Below are 21,450 nucleotides of genomic sequence, written 5' to 3' on the forward strand. Positions count from 1 at the left end.
TCTTTCTGAATTGTAAAGAATTTCTGTCCTTGGAGTTACCATTGTGGTTAATCAGATAAAGTTGTCACCTGCAAATGTCAGTTTCCCTGCAGGTGCCAACTTACGTCCAGCTGCGCCACTTTCAATCCAGCTCCCTGCTAATGCCCTGGGAAAGCAGCAGACAACAGTTCAAGTATCTGGGTCCCTGCTACCTATGTGGGAAACTTCAAAGAAGCTCCTGGCTTCAGTGTGGCCTCGATGGAAACCAAATGAACAATGACTCAGCAGATGAAGATTTCTCTGTAACTATTCTTAAAAAATTACAAATTAAAAAAAAAAAAAACAATTTCTCCACTGGCAAAGCAAAAAAAATATTTCCCGTCTGACAAAAACTTCTGATGGAATAAGTACATTCAAACACAGGAAATGGACTCACGGGAAGATTATTCAATAAGATCATCACTGCATGTCAGCATTAGCAAAAAGAGCACAATTAAAAATACTTTATAAATATAACAAGTTATATTAAAAATTTCCATTTTATAGCATTTAGTTCATTATAGCCAATCAGAATAACAAAGAGAAAAGCTGAAAATTTCCTAAGAACCTATAAGCAATTCTCCCTGAGAATGTCTAACTCCTAAGGCAAAGATTAAGTATCTTCTTTGCTTGTAAAAATGAATAAAATTACCAAAAGTTGTATGCTCAGAAAACAGAAACAGTTAACAAATTCAGATCCCTAAAACCTTCAAAATCACCAATTTAGAGAAAGGCAATATTAAGAAAATATTTAAGTGACTAATAATGTCCTGTATGTCAACATAAATTGAGAACACACTAAAAATAAGACATTCCTGAAAAACGTTTTTGAGCATTACCTTTTGAAATATATTACCCTGAATATTTATAAATGAATTTTATGAAAAAAGGCAATAAAATGTTTCTCTTACCAAATAATGGCAGATTAGTTACATACACACAAGGAAATATTTAAAAGTTTGCAAAAAGTAGGTATTAGTAGCCAAGTATCTCAACTCCTGCTCCAGAGTAAGGGGTTCAATCAATGTGTATAACAAATAAATAGAAGGCTATTTAAGCAGCAAAACTGCTGTAATTAGTAAATTTGACAAAATTAGGAAAAAGTAAAAAGTTTCACACATACATAAATTCTTATACTTCAGTAGGTCCTGCCATATGGGTAAGCAGAGAATCAAAGGCTTTACCATCCAAAATTTGTGTGGGTTACCCCTACTGCTTGACAATTTAGCAAATATTTTTTTAAAAAACTTGTTTCAAAAAATTTAAGGTAAATCAAAAGAGTGAAATCACTTTTTATTCTATCAAGTTCAAACATATTCTGCTAATTACCAAATGCAGACAGAAATAACCATTATCATGACATTACCTATAAAAGTTATCTAAAAGAATTCTTCACTCTGGAATTCAAATCTACAACCAGAGACATTCAAAAGTCCAAAAGTACAGTACAAGAGTACAGATCCACAAAAAACTGCCTGGAGAGCTCTACGGACAACATATGAGCCAAGAAATGGGGTCACAATAAAAAGGAATGGGAAAAAAAAGGAACAAACATGTGCCAGGGGGGAAAAAAAAAAATCACATGATGTGTGTTCTGACCTTGGAGTGCACATGTCAGGCCTGGGCCAGCAGAGGCCTTTACAATTGCTGATGCATGTGCAGTGGACAGCACACCCAGATGCACATGAGCGATATGACAGCCAGCTCATCTAGGCCAGCAGAAAACAGCTAGTCCTTGTCAAAATACGGAAAGCAGAACAGGTTGGACAACTCTCAGAGCCAAGCACTGTAACAAATGTCTGGTCTATGGATGCAAACTGAGGTGGACTTGGTCAGCCAACGGACCTTGGAAAGCTTTTCTCAATCCTGGTGCACAATTATTAAACCCTGGTGTCTCACAATTATTAAAGTAATTCAATACCCTCAGAACACTCTTCCCCACAATGGGGTCCCTAAGGTGTCATCAAAGGCCCATCCCCATCCCACGTTTATGCTTGACACCAAGAAGTGGTCCCCTTTCCTTCCTCCACAACAGAACAGGAGAATAAAACAAACAGAACTGGATTGCTTGTTCCATCCACCTTCCTCCATATGGCAAACCCTCTGGACCCCAACTGGAGACAACATTGGCAAACAAGTATTTAAACAATGTAACTAATATTCAAAATAAAATTTTAAAAAATTTAAAAAGAATGTATCACAACATTAATTTGGGATTTTTCTCCTCTTTAAAAAATTACAAAAGATAAAATCATCTTTTATTGAGAAAAAAAAATGGATTCATTCCCTTAGAACTACAGCTTAAGGAACTTAAATCTAATAAAATATTCATATACAACCTATTCCAAAATATCCTCCCTTACATCAATAAAGAGACGTCATATCCAGTGACTCTAAGCAGCGAGAGAAAATTTCAACTATTTTCAAACTGACAAAAAAATTACTGGAAAAATTTCTCATTTGCAACCCCTATTCTTTTTTTTTAAAGATTTATTTTTATTATTATTTTTATTGGAAAGGCAGATATACAGAGAGGAGAGACTGAGAGGAAGATCTTCCGTCCAATGATTCACTCCCCAAGTGAGCGCAACGGCCGATGCTATGCCGATCTGAAGCCAGGAGACTCTTCCAGGTCTCCCACACGTGTGCAGGGTCTCAAAGCCTTGGGCCGTCCTCGACTGCTTTCCCAGGCCACAGGCAGGGAGCTGGAAGGGAAGTGGGGCTGCCGGGATAGAACCGGCGCCCATATGGGATCCTGGGCGTGTAAGGCGAGGACCTTAACCACTGCGCCACCGCGCCAGGCCTGCGACCCCCATTCTTAACGCAGCAGATGATAAGTACCTGGGTCGCTGTCACCCCTGTAAGGAGACCAGGGTGTATCCTGGATTCCTAGCTTCTACCTGGTGCAGCCACAGGCTTTTTGAGTGAAACAGCAGAAAAATATCCCTCTGGGCCCTGGTCAATCTTTCAAATAAAGTTTAAAAAAATAATAGTAATAATAATAATAAACAACGGGGACTACTGCCATATAGGTTAAGCCTCCACCTGCAGTGCCAGTTCAAGTCCTGGCTGTTCCACATCTGATGCAGCTCCTTGCTTACATGCCTGGGAATGCAGTGAAAGATGGTCCAGGTGCATCCATGTGGGAGAACCTGGAAGAAGCTCTTCACTCTGGCTTTGGCCAGGCCAACCCATGGCCAAGATATACATACCCTATGATGAGTCCCTAGGTTCAGCATGCGGACTTGGGTATCTTAACCACAAGGCTGAGTGCCTGCTTCTTCCAGCAACCTGTCTGTTTAAGAGGCAGGGCTGGAGAGATCTTCCATCTGCTTCCTGACAGCATAGTTTCTGAGAGGGAACTGGGAAAGCTCAATTAATTGGGCTCCTGTCATCCACTGAGGAGACTAAGCTAGATTCCCACTTCACTTTGGACCAGCCCAAGCAGGCATTTAGAGCAGAGAAGGAGGCTGAGGAATGCACTATTGAGCTGTTCCGTCCAAGTGCACACACCTCAGAATGTACTTCAACAAAATAGGACAGCGACATCACCATCAGGTTACAGTGTCATATTGATGATTGGTGTACATGCAGTTGCTCTTTAACCAAGACATCATTATGTAACAAATGATTATATGAGAAGAGAATCAGGCTTCATAGATACATGTAGTTGGAAAACAAAGATGTCTTTTTAAAATCCTTTTAAGTATCCATAAATATTTCTCTTTAACTCTTTGCTATGATAATGACAAGGGTGATTTCTTCAACTTTTTAAATATGGAATCTGATATTACTGTTGACAAATAAAATTATCAGAGACTGGCACTGTGGCACAACAAGAGTAAGGCCACTGCCTCCAAGGCCAGCATCCCATTGGGGCTGTGGTTCCAGTTCTGGCTGTTCCACTTCCAATCATCTCCTTGCTAATGAAATCTGTAAATAAGAACAGCATGCACCTACTGCTTATGTTCCTTCAAGTGAGAAACACAAAAGAAGCTTCTGGCTCCTGGCTTTCAACCAGCCCATCACTGGCTGCTGTGACCATTTTAGGAGCAAACCAGAGAATGGAGGATTCTCTCACTCTCTCACTCTCTGTCTTTCATTCTCTTTTTATGTAACGTTGCCTTTCAAATAAATAAATCTTAAATAGATGTTCCATGCTCTGTGATAAGTTAAAACTCTTTCATACACCTTATATTGGACAAGGTACTCAATAGTCATGCATGATTTTTAATCCTGTATACTGGGTTACCTAGAAAAACTCACTGAGATATGTAGCTCTGCCAAATGCACAAATTATTTTAAAGTTACATTAATATCAATCTATCAACAGTCTCCTCAGGTAGCAACTGAGAAGTTGTCAAACTTAAGAGTATTTGAACATATTTTTCAGGGTTCTAGTTTTTGTTGACAACTCAAGTTTGATCTTCAGCAAGAAATACTTTCAGTTGATTTCCTTGAAGTGAAAGGATCCCTTCTGTCATTGAAGAAATGTCTGCTACATAGGGGCTGGTGCAGTGGTTTAGCAAGCTAATTCTCCACCCACAGTGTCAGCAGCCTATATGTGCACAAAGCCACTCCATTTCCAATCCAGCTCCCTACCAACGTCCTGAAAAAACAGCAGAGGACAGCCCAAGGTCTCAGGCCTCTGGAAGAATGTGGGAGACCCAGAAGCTTCAGGCTCCTAGCTTCAGAACAATCCAGTTCTGGCCACTGCAAACATCTAGAGTGGTCCATCAGACAGAAGATCTGTCTCTCCCCGCACTCCTCTGTCTCACATTACTCTTACAAATAAAACAAATACATCTTAACAAAACACAGTCTGCTAAATATTCAAGTTTGAATATCCATAGTTTTTCCATTAATTCAACCGAACAAACATAGTATTATATAAGAAAAGCAACTAGTTTAGCTTACAAGTCATTCACGCAAAACAAACTTGAGAAGTATGGTGTTTTACATGTCCTTCCCATTTTACAAAATTAAAAGGATATGTACACAAAAGTCAATATGCAAAATAACCAGTCATTTTTATGTATTCACCAAAATACACAAGTGGAAATGGCATGTTCTCACTGCAAACACACTGCAGTGGTAATACTATGGAGTGGCCCACTTTCTTCATCATGCTAAATGTCAGCAGCAGTATCCACCATCGCTTTCGCAACAGTGAAAACAAACAACTTAGTATTATTATGAAGACCTTTAACCTAACAGATCTGAAAGTGCCTTGGAAGCAACCAGGACTCCACAGACAACATTTTAAGATCTCTGATCTGAGCTGTGAGCCAACTGTATTCTGAGCCAGCTCCACGCTCAAACGCTCAAAGACACCTCCCAAGCTTTGGTTCCAACTTTGTTTATATTCGCTTCTCATATAAAACTCCATTAGAAGACACTTGTTAATGAAATGTCTTAAAGAGTTTAAAAACCACTGACATTCTTAATTACAGGCCCTGCATAAGGTCTACACATTCGAGTAAAATGTCAGAAAACGACAATACCTTGTCTATCAGATCCCGGTTGACACAATTGGGCAACTGCTGTAGGAAAGCATCCACTATGAGCTTGAGGTGAGACCCAGTGCTGGCTTCTTCATCCTCTTGTTCTAAAACAAAATTAGTTTTTAAATATGTTTAAAAAATAAACATATATACATATACCAAAAAAAAAAAATCTAAGAATAAAAACACCCAATTACTTGTCTAAGTTTGTTATTAAGTATATCAACTACAGCTATGTTCAGAATCAGGAAAACACTGTGCATCTTCTAGGACACTATGCTGGAAAAACTGGGGCATTGATAAGAATCAAGTCACTTCAGACACCAACTATCAAAAAACTTTCCATTGGGCCCGGCGGCGTGCCCTAAAGGCTAAAGTCCTCGCCTTGAACATGCCCCGGGATCCCATATGGGTGCCGGTTCCAATCCTGGCAGCTCCACTTCCCATCCAGCTTCCTGCTGTGACCTGGGAAAGCAGTCGAGGACAGCCCAAAGCTTTGGGACCCTGCACCTGCGTGGGAGACCTGGAGAAAGTTCCTGGCTCCTGGCTCCAGATCAGCAAAGCATCAGCCGTTGTGGTTACTTGTGGAGTGAATCATCAGACGAAGATCATCCTCTCTCTGTTTCTCGTCCTCTCTGTATATCTGACTTTGTAATAAAAATAAATAAATCTTAAAAAAAAAAAAAAAAACAGCAGAAGAGAAACTCTTTCTCTCTGATGTCACCAGTGGTATGAATTAAGCCTGGGTCTGCCCCCTAGCCATATGCATACTCCCTGCTTTATAACATTAAGAAACAACTAAGCAATCATACAAAAAAGTAGTATTGACCGGAGATGTCTCACTAATAAAGAATTCTAACAGTAAGTAAGAAATAATGAATATAATTTCTATTGCTTTATACATAATTCAAATAGACATTAATATAAATCAATGTTATTTCTATGCCTCAACCAGTTCAAAATAATTTTCAGCTAAGTAACAGAGAACTGAAAAGCTCTATATTTTAGGCGATAGCTTTATATGTGAAAACTACTCAAAAATGGAAATTAGTGAAATAATCCTTTACCTTGTTCATCAAGGAGTTTCTTTGTAAGATCCTCAGCTTCATCTCCACCCTCTAACTCCAAGTTGTCATCATTAATTTCCAGATTCTCCAGCTCAAGTTCCAGATCATCAGGAGTTGACACCTCCTTATTATCCTTAGATTCTTTTGCCTCTGTTTTCAAAACAAAGAATGAGTATATCTGAGTTAACAGTCAGTGAAACCTTGTTGCAATCGACAATACTTCTTAGAACCTACACATACACTAGGCAACAAATCTGAACAAAGATTTAGGATATTTAGATTTTACAGTCTTCATTATGCTCACTGACAATAAAGAGCATATAAAACCTCTAACTCTAACCTATATGACACATGGTTCACCAAAGACATGGATGGGTGAATGATGGACATACAGAGAAGTAAATGGCATGGGAAACTTCCAAAGACAAAGGTGAAAATCTGAATACAAAAAGTAGACACAGGGGCCTGATGTGATAGCCTAGTGGCTAACAGGATCCCACATGGGCACTGGTTCATATCCCAGTTGCCCCACTTCCCATCTAGCTTCATGCTGTGGCCTAAGTAAGCAGTAGAGGGTGGCCACAAGGCTTGGAATCCTGAACGCACGTGGGAGACCCAGAGGAAGTTCCTGGCTCCTGGGTTTGGATCAGCTCAGCTCAAGCTGTTGCAGTCACTTGGGAAATAAGCCAGTGGATTTAAGATCTTCCTGTCTGTATCTGCTTCTCTCTGTATATCTAACTTTCCAATAAAAATAAATATTTCAAAAAAAAAAGTGAACACACAAAAAGAAGTGCTTCAACTTCAGTCCAGACTTCTTCTTTATGCAACTTTTGCTGAACCATGAGCAGGTGGTAATATTTAAATTAACTAATGGGAAAAGTAACATAGCAGTAACATATGCAATAAATAAGCAAAAAAAAAAAAAAAAATACATAAAGATAGATCAGTCATGAAAATATTTTTACAATTCAGAAATAAGAGGTTAAAGAAAACCATGAAAAGCTACCTCACAAAGGAAAATGACAAAGAATCGGTAAAAGGCTAACTTGGACAGTTAAAAACAAAAGAAGAATTAAATCATGATTCAACACTGGTAAATGTTGACTGTTGAGGCTAGGTAACACATAAATGCTCATTCACTATTCTAGCCTTACTTTGTATTTAAAATTATTCCTAGATAAGATACAGAAAAAAAAATTTAAAGGTGTGTTGAAGAATTTCTCAGCTTTATCTGACATTCTCTAATTTCCTAACTTTTGAATTACTGCTTTCAACAAAGCAAAAATGTCTACTTATACTCGGCGCTACACCAAATTTGGGAAAATGGAAGGTCCAATTAGTATAGATTGATGATGCTGTCTCTTATGGTAAGATAGCCTGCTCTTTTCATTTAATTAACATGTATTTAATTGTCACAATGTTTGATCCCTCTGTAAGCACCAAGGGTACAAAGGAGACTGGAAAAAACTTGCCTAAAACAAAGCATGCCTTTTATTTACTCCTTATAGTTTCCTAATGTCTAATTAAAAAAAATCTGCTGGGCTGATTTGTGATTTAACAGGTTAGGCTATCACCCGTAATGCCAGTTCAATTCCTGGCCACTTTGGAGAATGGCTCAAGTACTTGGCTTCCTGTCACCAACACGGGAGATCCAAATGGAGTTCCAGGCTCCTAGTTTTGGCCTGGCACAGCCCCAGTCATTGTGGTCATTTAAAGAGTAAATCAATGGATAAAAAATATCTGTCTCTGTCAATTTGCCTATAAGTAAACAACAAAATAAATACTTAAAATAAATAATTAAAAATGCTAATTAACTTGGTAACTTAAAACTATGCTGAACTATTGAATATCCACAAAAGTCTAAACCTTTTTTGAAACCCGTGCTTTCAAAAAATTAATAATTTTTCTGAAGAAGTTAAATTTACATATATGATGGAATCAATGGGATTATGATGGGAGAATGGCTTCAAGCATAAGAGATCATGTGTGAAGGCCTTGTATAAATTGAGAGACTGGCCTAATCCAGGAAAAGGAAAACGAGCATGGGTGTAATAAATACAGCTTCAGTGAGAGAAAGAGAGAGAGAGACATAAGAGAAGCTATGCAGAGTCTTGGAAACAATGTTAATCATTTTAAATTAAATTCCTGGACTAGCACAAAGGCAGAGTCAGTCCTCCACCTACTGTACCAATATCTCACATGGACCTCAGTTCAAGTCCATTTCCAATCTAATGGCCTAGGAAAGCAACATAAGATGTCCCAAGCCCTTGGAACCCTACGCATATGTGGGAGACCTGGAGGAAGCCGCAAGCTCCTGGCTGGGCACCAGTCAGCCATTAGGATTGATCCACTGCAGCCATCTGGGGAGTGAACCAGTGGATGGAGGGTCTCTCTAGATCTCTAACTCTACCTTTATAATAAAAATAGATCATTAAAAAATTAAAATCAAAGCAAATGTAAAGCCACAAAGGTTTTTATGTAAGAGGGTAACACTAATGTTTAAGATCACACAAAAGGGAGTAAGAATGAACACAGGATAAATAGGTAGGAGGTGCTCCAGCATCAACGCTTAGGAAAGGATGGTAACTCAGATTACAGTGGTGGCAGTAAAGGTGAGACCAATCTGAGAGGCACGGCAAAGCAGCCTTCAGCACCTTTCACTTTATTAATGATCTTCAGGGGTTTTTTTATTTCCTTTCTTTTTTTTATTTATGATCTTGAAGTTTTTGATGTCTACAAAACAGTTTCCTTACAAAGAAAACTAGCTAAAATGTACCCTAGAAGGTACAATACAGATAAGGAATATGATAGTTAATGCTTTCCCTGTTACTAAGACTTCACATAAATTTTTGTTATAAATAAACACTTCTTTTAACATAGAGCATGTATTGTGGCACAAGAAGTTAATTTGCTGCTGCCCACACACTTCGCATGACTGTGTTGGTTCAGTTCTGGCTGAAGCTTCTGATTCATCTTCTTGCTAACGCACTTGGGAAGGCAATGGATTAGGGCCTAGGCACTTGGGTCCCTGCCACCCACATAGGAGATCCAGAGGGAATTCTGGGCTTCTTATTTAACTCTGGCCTTGCCCTGGCTACTGTGAGTACCTAGGGAATGAAACAGCTGGTGCAAGTGCTGCCTCTTGCCATTGTGTCTTACAAATAAATCTTTCAAGAAAATTCCATGTTAACTCAAGCACTGTCAGAACTGTAACATACAATTATGTTAACTGTTACCCTTTAATGTTCAATGAACTAGTAACTATAACATTACTGTTTTTACAAAAGCTAAAGTTCATGTTTGTAACAGCTAATGTAAATATTTTTACATCATTACCTTACCTTTGGAATCCTCTTTATTAGAATCTTTATTCTGACAACTTTTTTCATTGTCTTTAAACAAGATGGCTGGAACAAAAGCTTTCAAATCAATGAGGTTCTCATAAAAATTCCGAGCATCTTCATCTTCCCATATGCCACCTTCCAAGTCATATTCTCCAGGTTTACCAGGCGTAAATATATCAATTCCAGGTCCATGCTCTTCATTAAAATAAAGCCAAGGGTAATTTAATTAACATCATTTCAGGGACAGTGTTTCTAACATGAAAGTTTTTAGTTTTATAGCTCTTAAATGCTAACTATTTCAAATGACAGCAATTCTTCAATCAACAAGAACTTGGGATTGTACATGTAACTTTCTTTAATATCAAACCACATATTATGCTTTAAGTGAAGCCTAAATCAGAATATATCAGAAGACAGCATAGGATAAAGTTGTTCTTAAATTTGTTTTAAGTAATTAGAATGAGACTAAGGAGTCAACTGACATTGTGTTTACCTTCATGAAACTTAAAATCAAACTAACAAGTGGATAAATAAGGCTGTCTGTAAGCCATCCCCCACAAAGCATTCTTCGGTAAAACTGAAGCTTCAGTTTCACTTGTATCGCTTTTACATATACCATTGACACCTTCATAAATACACCATAATTCCTTAATTAAGAAGCATCTCTCCTTTGTATGCGCTGTTAACTGAACAAGAAGACAGATGAAGAAAAATTTCCTTGAGAATGCTTATATCAAGACAGGGTTGTGGCATGTCTGGTAGTCGTAGCCGGTGATGCCAGTATCCCTGGCTGGTGCAACTATAAATCTGGCTGCTCCACTTCCGATATGGCTCTCTGCTAATGAGCCTGAAAGAGCAGTGGAGGATGACTTCAGCAGTCAGGCTTTTGTCCCCATGTGAGAGACCAAGAAGAAGCTTCTAGCTCCTGGCCTTGGCAGGGCCTATCCCTGGATGCTGCAGCCATTTGTGAAGTTGAACCTGTAGAAGATCTCTCTCTTCCTCTCTGTTTCTCTGCCGTTCAAATAAAATAAATCATAAAGGGGGGGAAAATGCCTGTACTGAAAAAAACTATACAATTACTTAAGATTTGTTGTGTATTTTCACCCAACAATGGTCCTTTCATTCCATTTTTCCACAAACTTTTTTAAAAACCCACAGGTTTCTTAAGAAAAAGTCTTAACAGATGCTAATCAAGCTGTTAAAACATGCTTACCTTATACCAATGCAATGGATCTAACCAGAGACTTTTACTTTTTTAAATATTATTTTTTAATTTATTTGAAAGGCACAGTGACCGAAAGACAAAGTGAGACTGAGAGAGACCTTCCACCTGCTCATTCACTCCCCAACTGACCAAAAACCTAGGGCTGAGTCAGACTGAAACCAGGAACTAAGACCTTCTAGATCTCCCAACATGGATGCAGTCCAAGGAGTTAGGCAATATTCAGCTGCTTTCTCAACATTTGCATGAAGCTGGACTAGAACTGAAACAGCTGGGACATGAACCAAAACACATATTGGATGCCAGTTGTCACAGGTGGCAGCTTTCCATGCCACAGCACTGGTACAGAGTTCTTCATACCAAAAGCTGTACATGCTTTGCACATTTAATAATCATTGCTCTGTGGTTCTAACTGAGTCACATAGAAGAGCAAAGACAGAAACAAAATACATTTTAGGAAATATTAGGTGCCACCACTGTGATATAGCATGCTAAGCCACAGCTTGCAGTGTCAGCATAATTTGAGTTCCACTGCTCTACTTCTGATCCTGCTACATGCTACTATCCCTGGCCCCAACTATAATGGCCACTGGGGAGCAAACAGATAGGTCTCTTTCTCTCTCTAACTCTGCCTAGCACAAGAATCATAGAACATACATCATAATCAGTGAGCTGATTCAAATCAGCTGTAACAAAAAAATTTAAGGCATCCAGAGAAAATACATATATTAAATAAAAAAGTACAGGTGACTCTTGTTCCTTTCAAGAGGCAACCCACCTCTGCTCTCTCCTGGAAGGTGTTTTCCCTTTCTTTTCCCACTCGGTCATTTTGAAAAACAATTTTTAAAACTTCTGGGCCCAGTGCAGTATCCTAGTGGCTAAAGTCCTCGCCTTGCATGCCCCGGGATCCCATATGGGCACTGCTTCTAATCCTTGCAGCTCCACTTCCCTTCCAGCTCCCTGCTTATGGCCTGGAAAGCAGTCAAGGACGGCCCAAAGCTTTGGGACCCTGCACCCACGTGTGGGAGACCCGGAAGAGGTTCCTGGTTCCCAGCTTCGGATCGGCATAGCATCGGCCGCTGCAGTCACTTGGGGAGTGAATCATCGGATGGAAGATCTTCCTCTCTGTCTCTCCTCCTTTCTGTATATCTGACTTTGTAAAAAAAAATAATAAATAAACCTCTAAAAACAAAAAAAGAAAATGTTTTAAGCATTTTTAAAATTCAAGATACTGGGTTTTGATACATCAAAAAGTAGCAGGAATTATGTACATGATTGTTTATAAATACTATATACATGTATTCACAATACACAAAATCTATTTCATATTTAGAATACAAAATACAAATTGCTTTACATTATAAAGGGATATTTTCCAAGTAAATACTTAACCTTTAATACATTTTAAGTAAATAGGATCACCAAATATTAAGATTAATGATTTGCCAACAGCTATCTATCTAACATAACCATAATTATTGTATTGAGCAGTTGGTAAGACACGATAAAAACATCATATTAGGGGCACAATCAACTGAAAACAAAAAGAAAGATAAACACGCCCTGTGGACAGACATTTGGTCTAGCAGTTAAGACACTGCTTCTACAGATAGCTCCCGTGAGTACCTGGGTTCCAGTTTGGACTCTGCTCCCAGTTCTAGCTGCCTGCTAACACAGACACAGGGAAGCAGAAGCTGAGGGCATCCATGTGAGAGATGCGCAGTTTCTAGCTCCTAGCTTCAGCCTGACTCAGTCCCAGCGGACAGGAGATTTCTTATAAGTAAAAAATGGGGCTGATTTTATCTTTAAAAAAATCTCTGCACTAATATAGAAAATAATCTACCTCACAACATAATTCATATCACAAAACAGCAAAAGCAGTTTTAGGTCTATATAACATTATGGTATCATTCAAAACAAACACTAAAAATAGGAATAAATACAGAAATACTCAAATCCCCGAAGCCCAATTCACCTAATTAGTACCTGACAAAATCAACCTTTCCATAATCCTAAGAATATTTTAAGACAGGTCCTTGTTGGATACATTCTAAGGATACGTTTACACAAGAACTTAAAGGGATGAATCCTAACAGCAGTGAAGCTGATGATTGGTCTCTACAGAGTAGTTTCCTTTCAAAGGATGCATTTTAAGTAGCTTTTCACGGTTAGTATTTGTTCTTAATAGCACTCTTGCATTTAAAAACTCTTAAACCATTTTTAAAGCTTTTATTTTAAAATAATGCACAACTGACAAGCTGAAAAGTAAGTGATAGCGCATACTTAAACCTCACAATGTTTGTTTTTAAGGGTGTCTTACCTTCTGGTGTTGGTTTGTCCTGAGGAAGATCTGGCATATTTTCATCCAAGAGGTCTGCTAAGGACTGAGAATTGGCCAGCAGTTTCTGATAAGACATGGCGAATTCCTCATACTGTTTATGTCTATCTTCACTTAGCTCTCCTTTAGAATGAAGAATACGCCTAAAAACAAATGGTTAAATCTGATAATCTAAGCAAAGTAGATTTATGTCCCATAGAATTGGATTTTATTAAACAAATTTAACATATTCACTGTCAGTTTACTTTTGTTACATAACTTTTAAAATCGCCTATCATGTTTAAAATAGATTTGAATACAAATTGAGGATCAAAATTACATGGGCAAATAAATGTTAACACTAGTTGTTCAAATAAAATAAAATAAAATATGCTAATTATCTTAATGATTAAGATAAATAAAATGTTAATTATCTTAATATTTATTTAATAACAACTTTGGGGGTTGGAGTTTTGGCACAGCACATAAAAGTCAGAATCCCATATGAGTACTGATTCAAGCCCTAGCTGTTTCACTTCCAGTCCAACTTCCTGCTAATGTGCCTGGGTAAGCAACAAAAGATGGACCAAGTGTTTGAGCCACTTATTCTCAAGTGGGAGACTGAGAACAAGCCTCTGGCTCTTATCTTTAGATCAGTCTAACTGTGATCCCAAGGAACATTTGGAGAATGTACCAGAGAATGAAAGATCTCTCCTTCTCTAGCTCCACCTATCTAATAAATAAAACTTTTTAAAGATTTTTTTTATTGGAAAGATAGATTTACAGAGAGAACAAAAGACAGAAAACACATCCATCCACTGGTTCACTCTACATGGCTGCAACAGCCAGAGCTGAGCTGATACACAGCCAGAAGGGCGCCTTGGTCTCCCAGGTGGGTGGTGCAGGGTCCCAAGGACTTGAGCCATCCCAGGCCACAAGCAGGGAGCTCGATGGCAAGCAGAACAGCTAGGACATGAGTCAGTGCCCATATGGGATGCCAGCACTTTCAGGTGGAGCCACCATGCCAGCTCTCAAATCTTGAAAAAGAAATCTTGTATTAGTCATACTCCCCTTAGTCATATAAACATAAATATTTAATGCAAGAAATTACTTTTTCCAGGACCAACAAGTTACAGAAAAATGTGATCCTTAAACCTTCAAAATTTGAGTCAGAAACACTGTAGTAAAGAGCTAAGTAATTATTTAGCATTTTCCTAATGCCACCCACCCTCGTTAGCCATAATACAGTTTAAAAGTATTTAATGCAGCCATGAGTCATGTTTCAAACAACAGGTTTTGAACAAAGTCAAAGAGCAAGAGAACCAGTCATCCTTAAGTATCTATCATGACTTGATCGAAATTATCTTTTGAAAAAAGCCCCAAAAAAGCACTTACCAACTATGCCAACCATGCAGGTACTGGCTGTTTATCCACTAAACACATACTAATTCAGCAAAGCACCTATTCAGGGTCAGACTACCTAAAAAACACAGGACAGGACTCTCCCACTTTGCAACTGTGCAGAAGCAAGCCACTGCTAATCACGAGTGTGCAACTGCTGGAAAATAGCAGCACATATAAAATCAAATAAAAGCCTTAACATAAAGGGCTGAGACTTAATAACTAAGTACACTTTTTCCCATACTATTTGTGTGATAGTGTTAACATCTGATATTTATAAGCCATGATGCAAATAAAATAGTGGATCCAAAAAGCCAATTAGAAATCATTAACTAATTTTCAAAAGCTCTTTGCTTTTAAAACAATGAAGTAAATGACAGACTTCATGCCATATGGATTATCTTCTTCAAAGTTACAGGATTTAAAGAAGAAAAAACTCAACATTTACTTATTCTCCACTTACGTGGAACTATTTCCCCAATATTCCCATCCAGCTCAGACCCAAGTGCTACAGAGTACTGGAGAGGGAACCAGAGGTGTTAAAAAAAAAAAAAAAAAAAAAAAAAGTTAGTTTAAAAAAAATAAAAGAGTAAACCTATGTGAATAATGACCTGAAGTTATTAAAATGTTTTATGATTTCAAGTTCTAAGATAACGTTGCCAACAGAAGTCCTAAAATCCCTTAGAACCATTAACCCTTGTAACATAATTTGCTTCTCGAATACTCTAGTTTTTAATCAATTAACAGTGTTCCTAATAATACATTGCAGATATTTTAAAACAAGCCTGTTTTTTTGTTTGTTTTTTTTCAAAAATGGCTTTTAGAATAAAAGCTGTTTGAAAAGCAGGGACAAAGTACTTTTACCTACTGGTTTACTCCCCAAGTGTCTGCAACAGCCAGGGTTAGGAGCAGGGGGTGGGGACACTGTGATACAGGATACAGCCCACTGGACCAAATTCTTACCCCAAGGACTTTTGATATGTACGCATTGGCAAAGTGATGACTATTTTATTAGAACAGAAAATATACAGTCAAGGACCAACACAAAAGGTTGAGCCATTGTTTGCCATACCAGCATCTAGCACTGGAGTATCACAGGTTTACTCACAGATGTTCTACTTGCAATCTAGCTTCCTGCTAATGTGTCTGGGAAGGTAACAGAAGATGGCACAAGCACCTGGGTCCCTACAACGACCATGAGACTAGAATGGGTTCCTGGCTCATGGCTTCAGCCTGCTGTAATTGTTTAGGAATGAACCAGCAAATGGATGTTCTCTATCTCACTGTCACTGTGCCACTAAAAACAGTAGATCCAGGCATGCCATATCCAAGTCACAGTATCCTAGTTGCTTGGCCTCTTGTCAAGTTCCCTGCTAATGGGACTCTGACAGCAGGGAAGGCAGTCCAAGTACTTTAGGCCATTACCAATCACATACAAGATCTGGATAAGGGGCCTGAAGCAGTAACCCAGTGGCTAAAGTCCTCCCCTTGCACATGCCAGGATCTCAAATGGGTGCCAATCTGTGTTCTGTGTTCTGGCAGCTCCACTTCCCATCCAGCTCCAGGCTTGTGGCCTGGGAAAGCAGTCAAAGATAACCCAATGCCTTGGGACCCCTCATCTTTGTGGGAAACCCAGAAGCAGCTCTTGACACTAGACTTGCGCTCAGCTCAGCTCCAGCAGTTGCAGCCATTTGGGGAGTGAACCAGTGGACAAAAGAACTTTCTCTTTCTCTCTATATATTTAGCTTTCCAATAAAAATAAATACATCTTAAAAAAAAAAAATCTTGGGGCCCAGCGCAGCAGCCTATCAACTGAAGCTCTCGCCTTGCTTGCACTGGAAACCCATGAGTACCTGTTAGTGTCCCCGACAGTCCCACTTCCCATCCAGCTCCCCGCTTCTGGCCTGGGAAAGCAGTCGAGGATGTCTCAACGCCTTGGGACCCTTCACCCACATGAGACCTGGAATAAGCTCCTGGTTCCTGGCTTTGGATGACTCAGCTCCATGGACACTTGGAGAGTGAATCAATGGATGGAAGATTTTCCTCTCTGTCTCTCCTCCTCTCTGTGTATCTGACTTTGCCTTAAAAATAAATTAAAAAAAAAAATAGTCTGGATAAAACTCTAGACTATGGGATGGCCCAGTGATGGCCACTGTGGCCATTTGAGGATCAATCAATAACAGACAATCTTTTTCTCCCTCTGTCACTCTACTTTTCATATAAATAAAACATATACTTAAACATCTCTTAAATAAATCTCAAATATAGTCCAGTCCTCCCATATCAATCTCACTTTCAAATATTTGCCTGGATTTTGCATTGCTATCAATTAAGAGTAATTTAATTCTATTTAAGAATTCATTGTGGGGCCCGGCACGGTGGCGCAAGTGGTTAAGGTCCTCGCCTTGCACACCTGGGATCCCATATGGGCGCCGGTTCTAATCCCGGCAGCCCCGCTTCCCTTCCAGCTCCCTGCCTGTGGCCCGGGAAAGCAGTCGAGGATGGCCCAAGGCTTTGGGACCCTGCACCCACGTGGGAGACCCGGAAGAGGCTCCTGGCTTTGGATCGGCATAGCATCGACTGTTGCAGCTCACTTGGGGAGTGAATCATCGGACGGAAGATCTTCCTCTCTGTCTCTCCTCTCTGTATATCTGCCTTTCCAATAAAAAAATAAATCTTAAATTAAAAAAAAAAAGAGTTCATTGTGTCTGCATTACATTTTTTTCCCAGGCCTAGTAAAATTAAACTAAAATCTGAAAAAGTTTCAAAGATAGCCATTGTCTACTCCCACACCTCAATTCCATGACCAAACCTGGTAATAGCATTAATTCACCTATCTACTTAATGAATATGTACTTAAATAGCTAATCAGTGAGAACTGTTCTTAAGGAAAAAAAAACCTGACTGGTTTTTTAACTGTATTCACATTTTGTAAGTTCCTGGTATACAGGAAAAAAAAAAAAAACAGATTTATCAATTATTACAAAGAGAACTTATACGGTGACACATCTTTCTTTCATCATTTAACATACATTCACTGCATATCTAAATAAACCACAGCACATCAGTAACACTCAAAGATTTAAAGCATAGAAATAAACCCACAGTGTGTGAATATTCATAAGTCCTATTCGTTTAGAAATTCAAGTTAAACATTTCCTATATACACTACGGTTTTTAAAATGATTCTTTCAAGTTCATATAAAGACTGATTAAAATTATTAGGAGGCTAATATGGAAGTATTAATAGCATGCTTGGCCACAGTACCCCTTCTTTACATTGCTGTTAAACAAACAACAAAAACCTCATCAAGCTAACAAGAAGTTCATGGTAACATATTACTGAAATATACAAGCAAAGGAAATCCCAGAGCCTAGGAGCCTGTATAAAATAATAATTAAAAGATAATAAGCAAGGAATAAAAATATAAACAAAACAGAATTTAGATTACCACCTTTTTAGAAAACCATCTACTACATAAAGTTGAACTGAACCCATTCTATTGGAAATTAAGTCTTCAAACAGTAAATACCTTAGTGTGCAGACCATATATAATCGGAATCAACCCTATGGAGTGCAAAAGCAGCCAAGACAATCAACAGAGGAGTATGACCACACAATAAATACTTATGAACACTGAAATTTGAATTTCATGTCACTCTCATGGTTTACCAAATATTCTCTTAATTTTTACATAATTTAAAATGATAAAAATTTTTGCCAGTGTTGTGGCAAAGTAGTTACAGCTACTACCTACAACATCAGCATCCTTTTCACATCCTGTCTCATTTCCCACCCAGCTCCCTGGCTGAGAAAGCAGCAAATGACGATCAAATCATGTGGACACCTGCGACCCATGTGGAGTCAGAAGCCCCCAGCCTCTTGCTTTGGTCTGGCCCAACATTGGCCGCTGTGGCCATCTGGGGAATGAAATAGCAGATGAAGATCTAAGTAAATAAACCGTTTAAAAACAAAATAAAATGGTAAAAAGCAAAAAAGGATTAGCTCACAGGCTATTAAAAAAATAGTCCAATCTGGTCTGTAGTAAAAAAATAGTCCAATCTGAATCTGGTCTGTAGGTCACACTGTGCCAATCTCCATTATAACTGGAATTAACTAAATTAGTATAACCAAAAACTAGTTCATTCCTCCTTTTATCATTATACTACAGAGAAGTACTAGTATCTTCTTTTCAAAGATGTGAAAAACATTGAAAGCATATTTGTCTTTTTCATGACAATAATACAAAAACAACATGAGACATTACTGTCATAAGTATCCCCAAAGCACGCCAATCCTTGAGTTGTGGCGTGTTTCTTCCCCTCTCCCCCTTTCTACCCACCTATTGTTTGAAAGGCAGGGACAGGTGAAGAGATAGAGAACTCACATCCACTGGTTCAGTACCCAAAACCTACAAGGGCTCAGGGCAAGGCAGAACCCAAGCCAGGAGCTGGAAGCCTTAGGGAGGTCTCCCACTTGCTTGAGGGAGCACCGCGGCCTCTCAGGATGTGCAGTGGCAGAAGGCTGGAGCCAAGCGTCAGAGCCAAGGCAGGATGCAGGCACCTCAAGTAGCTATGCTAGCATCTCAATGCTAGGCTCAATGCTGGCCATGTCAGATGCTTCTTTATGTTACTAATATCATAAAACTGAGGGAAAAAAAGCATAACAAAACACTAACAGTCCACTGTTGAATCACGTATTCTTTTACATAAATAAAACTGAAGAATCACGCAAAACCTTCAGCATTAAGAGATTTATTTGTACTTTGGGGGATTTATTTCCCATTTTTATTTATCCCATTTGACACTTTTTAAAAATTTTACTTATTTTATAGGAAAGTCAGACTTTCAGAGAGAAGGAGACAAAGAGAAAAGGATCTTCTGTCTGCTGGTTCATTTCCCAAGTCGCTGCAACAGCTGGAGGTAAGAAGCCAGGAGCCTCTTCTGAATCTCCCAAGCAGGTGCAGGGACTCAAGGCTTTGAGGCATCCTCAACTGCTTCCACAGGTCACAAGCAGGAAGCAGGATGGGAAGTGGAGCAACCAGGACACAAACAAGCACCACATGGGATACCAGTGTGTCCAAGGTGAGGACTTGAGCCACTAGGCTACTGCACCAGGCCCACTGTTTGACATTTACTGTGCCATCTTTCATCCTGTATAGTTTACTTTTTCTTCTTGTAATTTTATTTTTATTTGAAAGGTAGGACTGACACAGAGAGAAGTAGAAACAGAAAGACATCTTTCATTCACTAATTCACTCCCCAAATGGCTGTAAAGTCTGAAGCTGAGAAAATCTGGATCCATCAGCTTCATTCTGGGTTTCCCATGTGAGTTAGGAGCCCATGGACCTAAGCCATCCTCTGATGGTTTACCAGACCATTAGCAGAGAGCTGGATCAGAAGCAGAACAGCTGGGACCAGATCCAGTACCCACATGAGATGTCAGTATCACCGCACTAGCCCCTACTTTGACTTCTTTAAAAACAAATTTGGGGGCTGATGCTATGGAACAGTAGTCTAGTCCCCTGTAGTGCTGGCATTCCATGTGGGTGCCAGTTCGTATGCTGGCTGCTCCACTTCTGATCCAGCTGCCTACTTATGATATGATGGCCCAAGTCCTTGGGACTCTGCCCTTGGGCCCCTGCATCCACATGGGACACCCGGAAGGATCGCCTGGCTCCTGGATTTGGGTCAGCTTGAGTCTGGCCATTGTGGCCATTTCAGAATAAACCAGCAGACAGAAGATTCTGTTTTGCCTTCACACTATAACTCAAATAAATCTTCTAAAAAAATTAATTTTCAGGCCCGGTGTGTGGCCTAACTGCTAAAGTCTTTGCCTTACAAGCAACGGGATCCCATATGGGTACCCGTTCTAATCCTGACAGCCCCACTTCCCATCCACCTCCCTGCTTGTGACCTGGGAAAGTAATCGAGTGAATCATCGGATGGAAGATCTTCCTATCTGCGTATCTAACTTTGCAATAAAAATAAAGAAATCTTTTAAAAAGTTCATTTGTAAAATAAGCAGTAACAGGTTAACATACATTGAAACATGATAAAAATTCTCTTCAACTTCTTTCAGAAAGATTAGATATGCAAAAAATCAACAGTATATTATCAGTCGCGATAACACTAAAACACTTACAAGGTGCCTAATACATCTAAGTACCTTTATACAAATAAGCTCACTAAATTACTCACATAACCTCAGAAGTACAGTGCTACTGCTACTCCTCCTTGTGCATGGAGAGAGAGCTGAAACACAGAGACAGCAGGTGAGCTTGTCCAAGACTAAGGAAAAGACTGATGACAAGCCCAAATTTGAACCCTAGCAGTCTCCTCAAGAGCCCATGTTCTAAAACAGTGGATTCTGCTGACTTCCAGACTAAAATTACCCACTTTGGCTTTACACTAAAATTACAATGTCTTTCAAATGTATACACCAAAGGCAATCGCTCCTAGGTTAAGGCGCCTGTTTCATGCCTTTGTGTGAGTCCCTTTGTCATTGGATTTGACATGTTAAGTACTCACTGCTAAACCCAAGTGTCTCAACACTTTTTAAACAGACACTAAATGA

At 39.1% G+C, this 21,450-nt stretch overlaps 1 protein-coding gene across 5 annotated transcripts in view; it reads right to left on the reverse strand.

The window, feature by feature from the left end:
- Positions 1-21,450, reverse strand: part of UPF2 (UPF2 regulator of nonsense mediated mRNA decay) — a 99,725-nt gene that overhangs the window by 60,472 nt on the left and 17,803 nt on the right. For all 5 annotated transcript variants that reach the window (XM_040968165.1, XM_040968166.1, XM_040968169.1 and 2 more), the window contains 4 exons: positions 13,476-13,636; positions 9,931-10,128; positions 6,590-6,739; positions 5,523-5,626 (listed from right to left, as the gene is read on the reverse strand). In XM_040968165.1, the coding sequence (XP_040824099.1) occupies positions 5,523-5,626; positions 6,590-6,739; positions 9,931-10,128; positions 13,476-13,636 (613 nt within the window). The remainder of the gene's footprint in view (positions 1-5,522; positions 5,627-6,589; positions 6,740-9,930; positions 10,129-13,475; positions 13,637-21,450) is intronic.

This window comes from Ochotona curzoniae, unplaced genomic scaffold (assembly GCF_017591425.1).
Source record: "Ochotona curzoniae isolate NIBS_2020 unplaced genomic scaffold, NIBS_Ocur_1.0 scaffold_4683, whole genome shotgun sequence".
NCBI classification, from domain to species: domain Eukaryota; kingdom Metazoa; phylum Chordata; class Mammalia; order Lagomorpha; family Ochotonidae; genus Ochotona; species Ochotona curzoniae.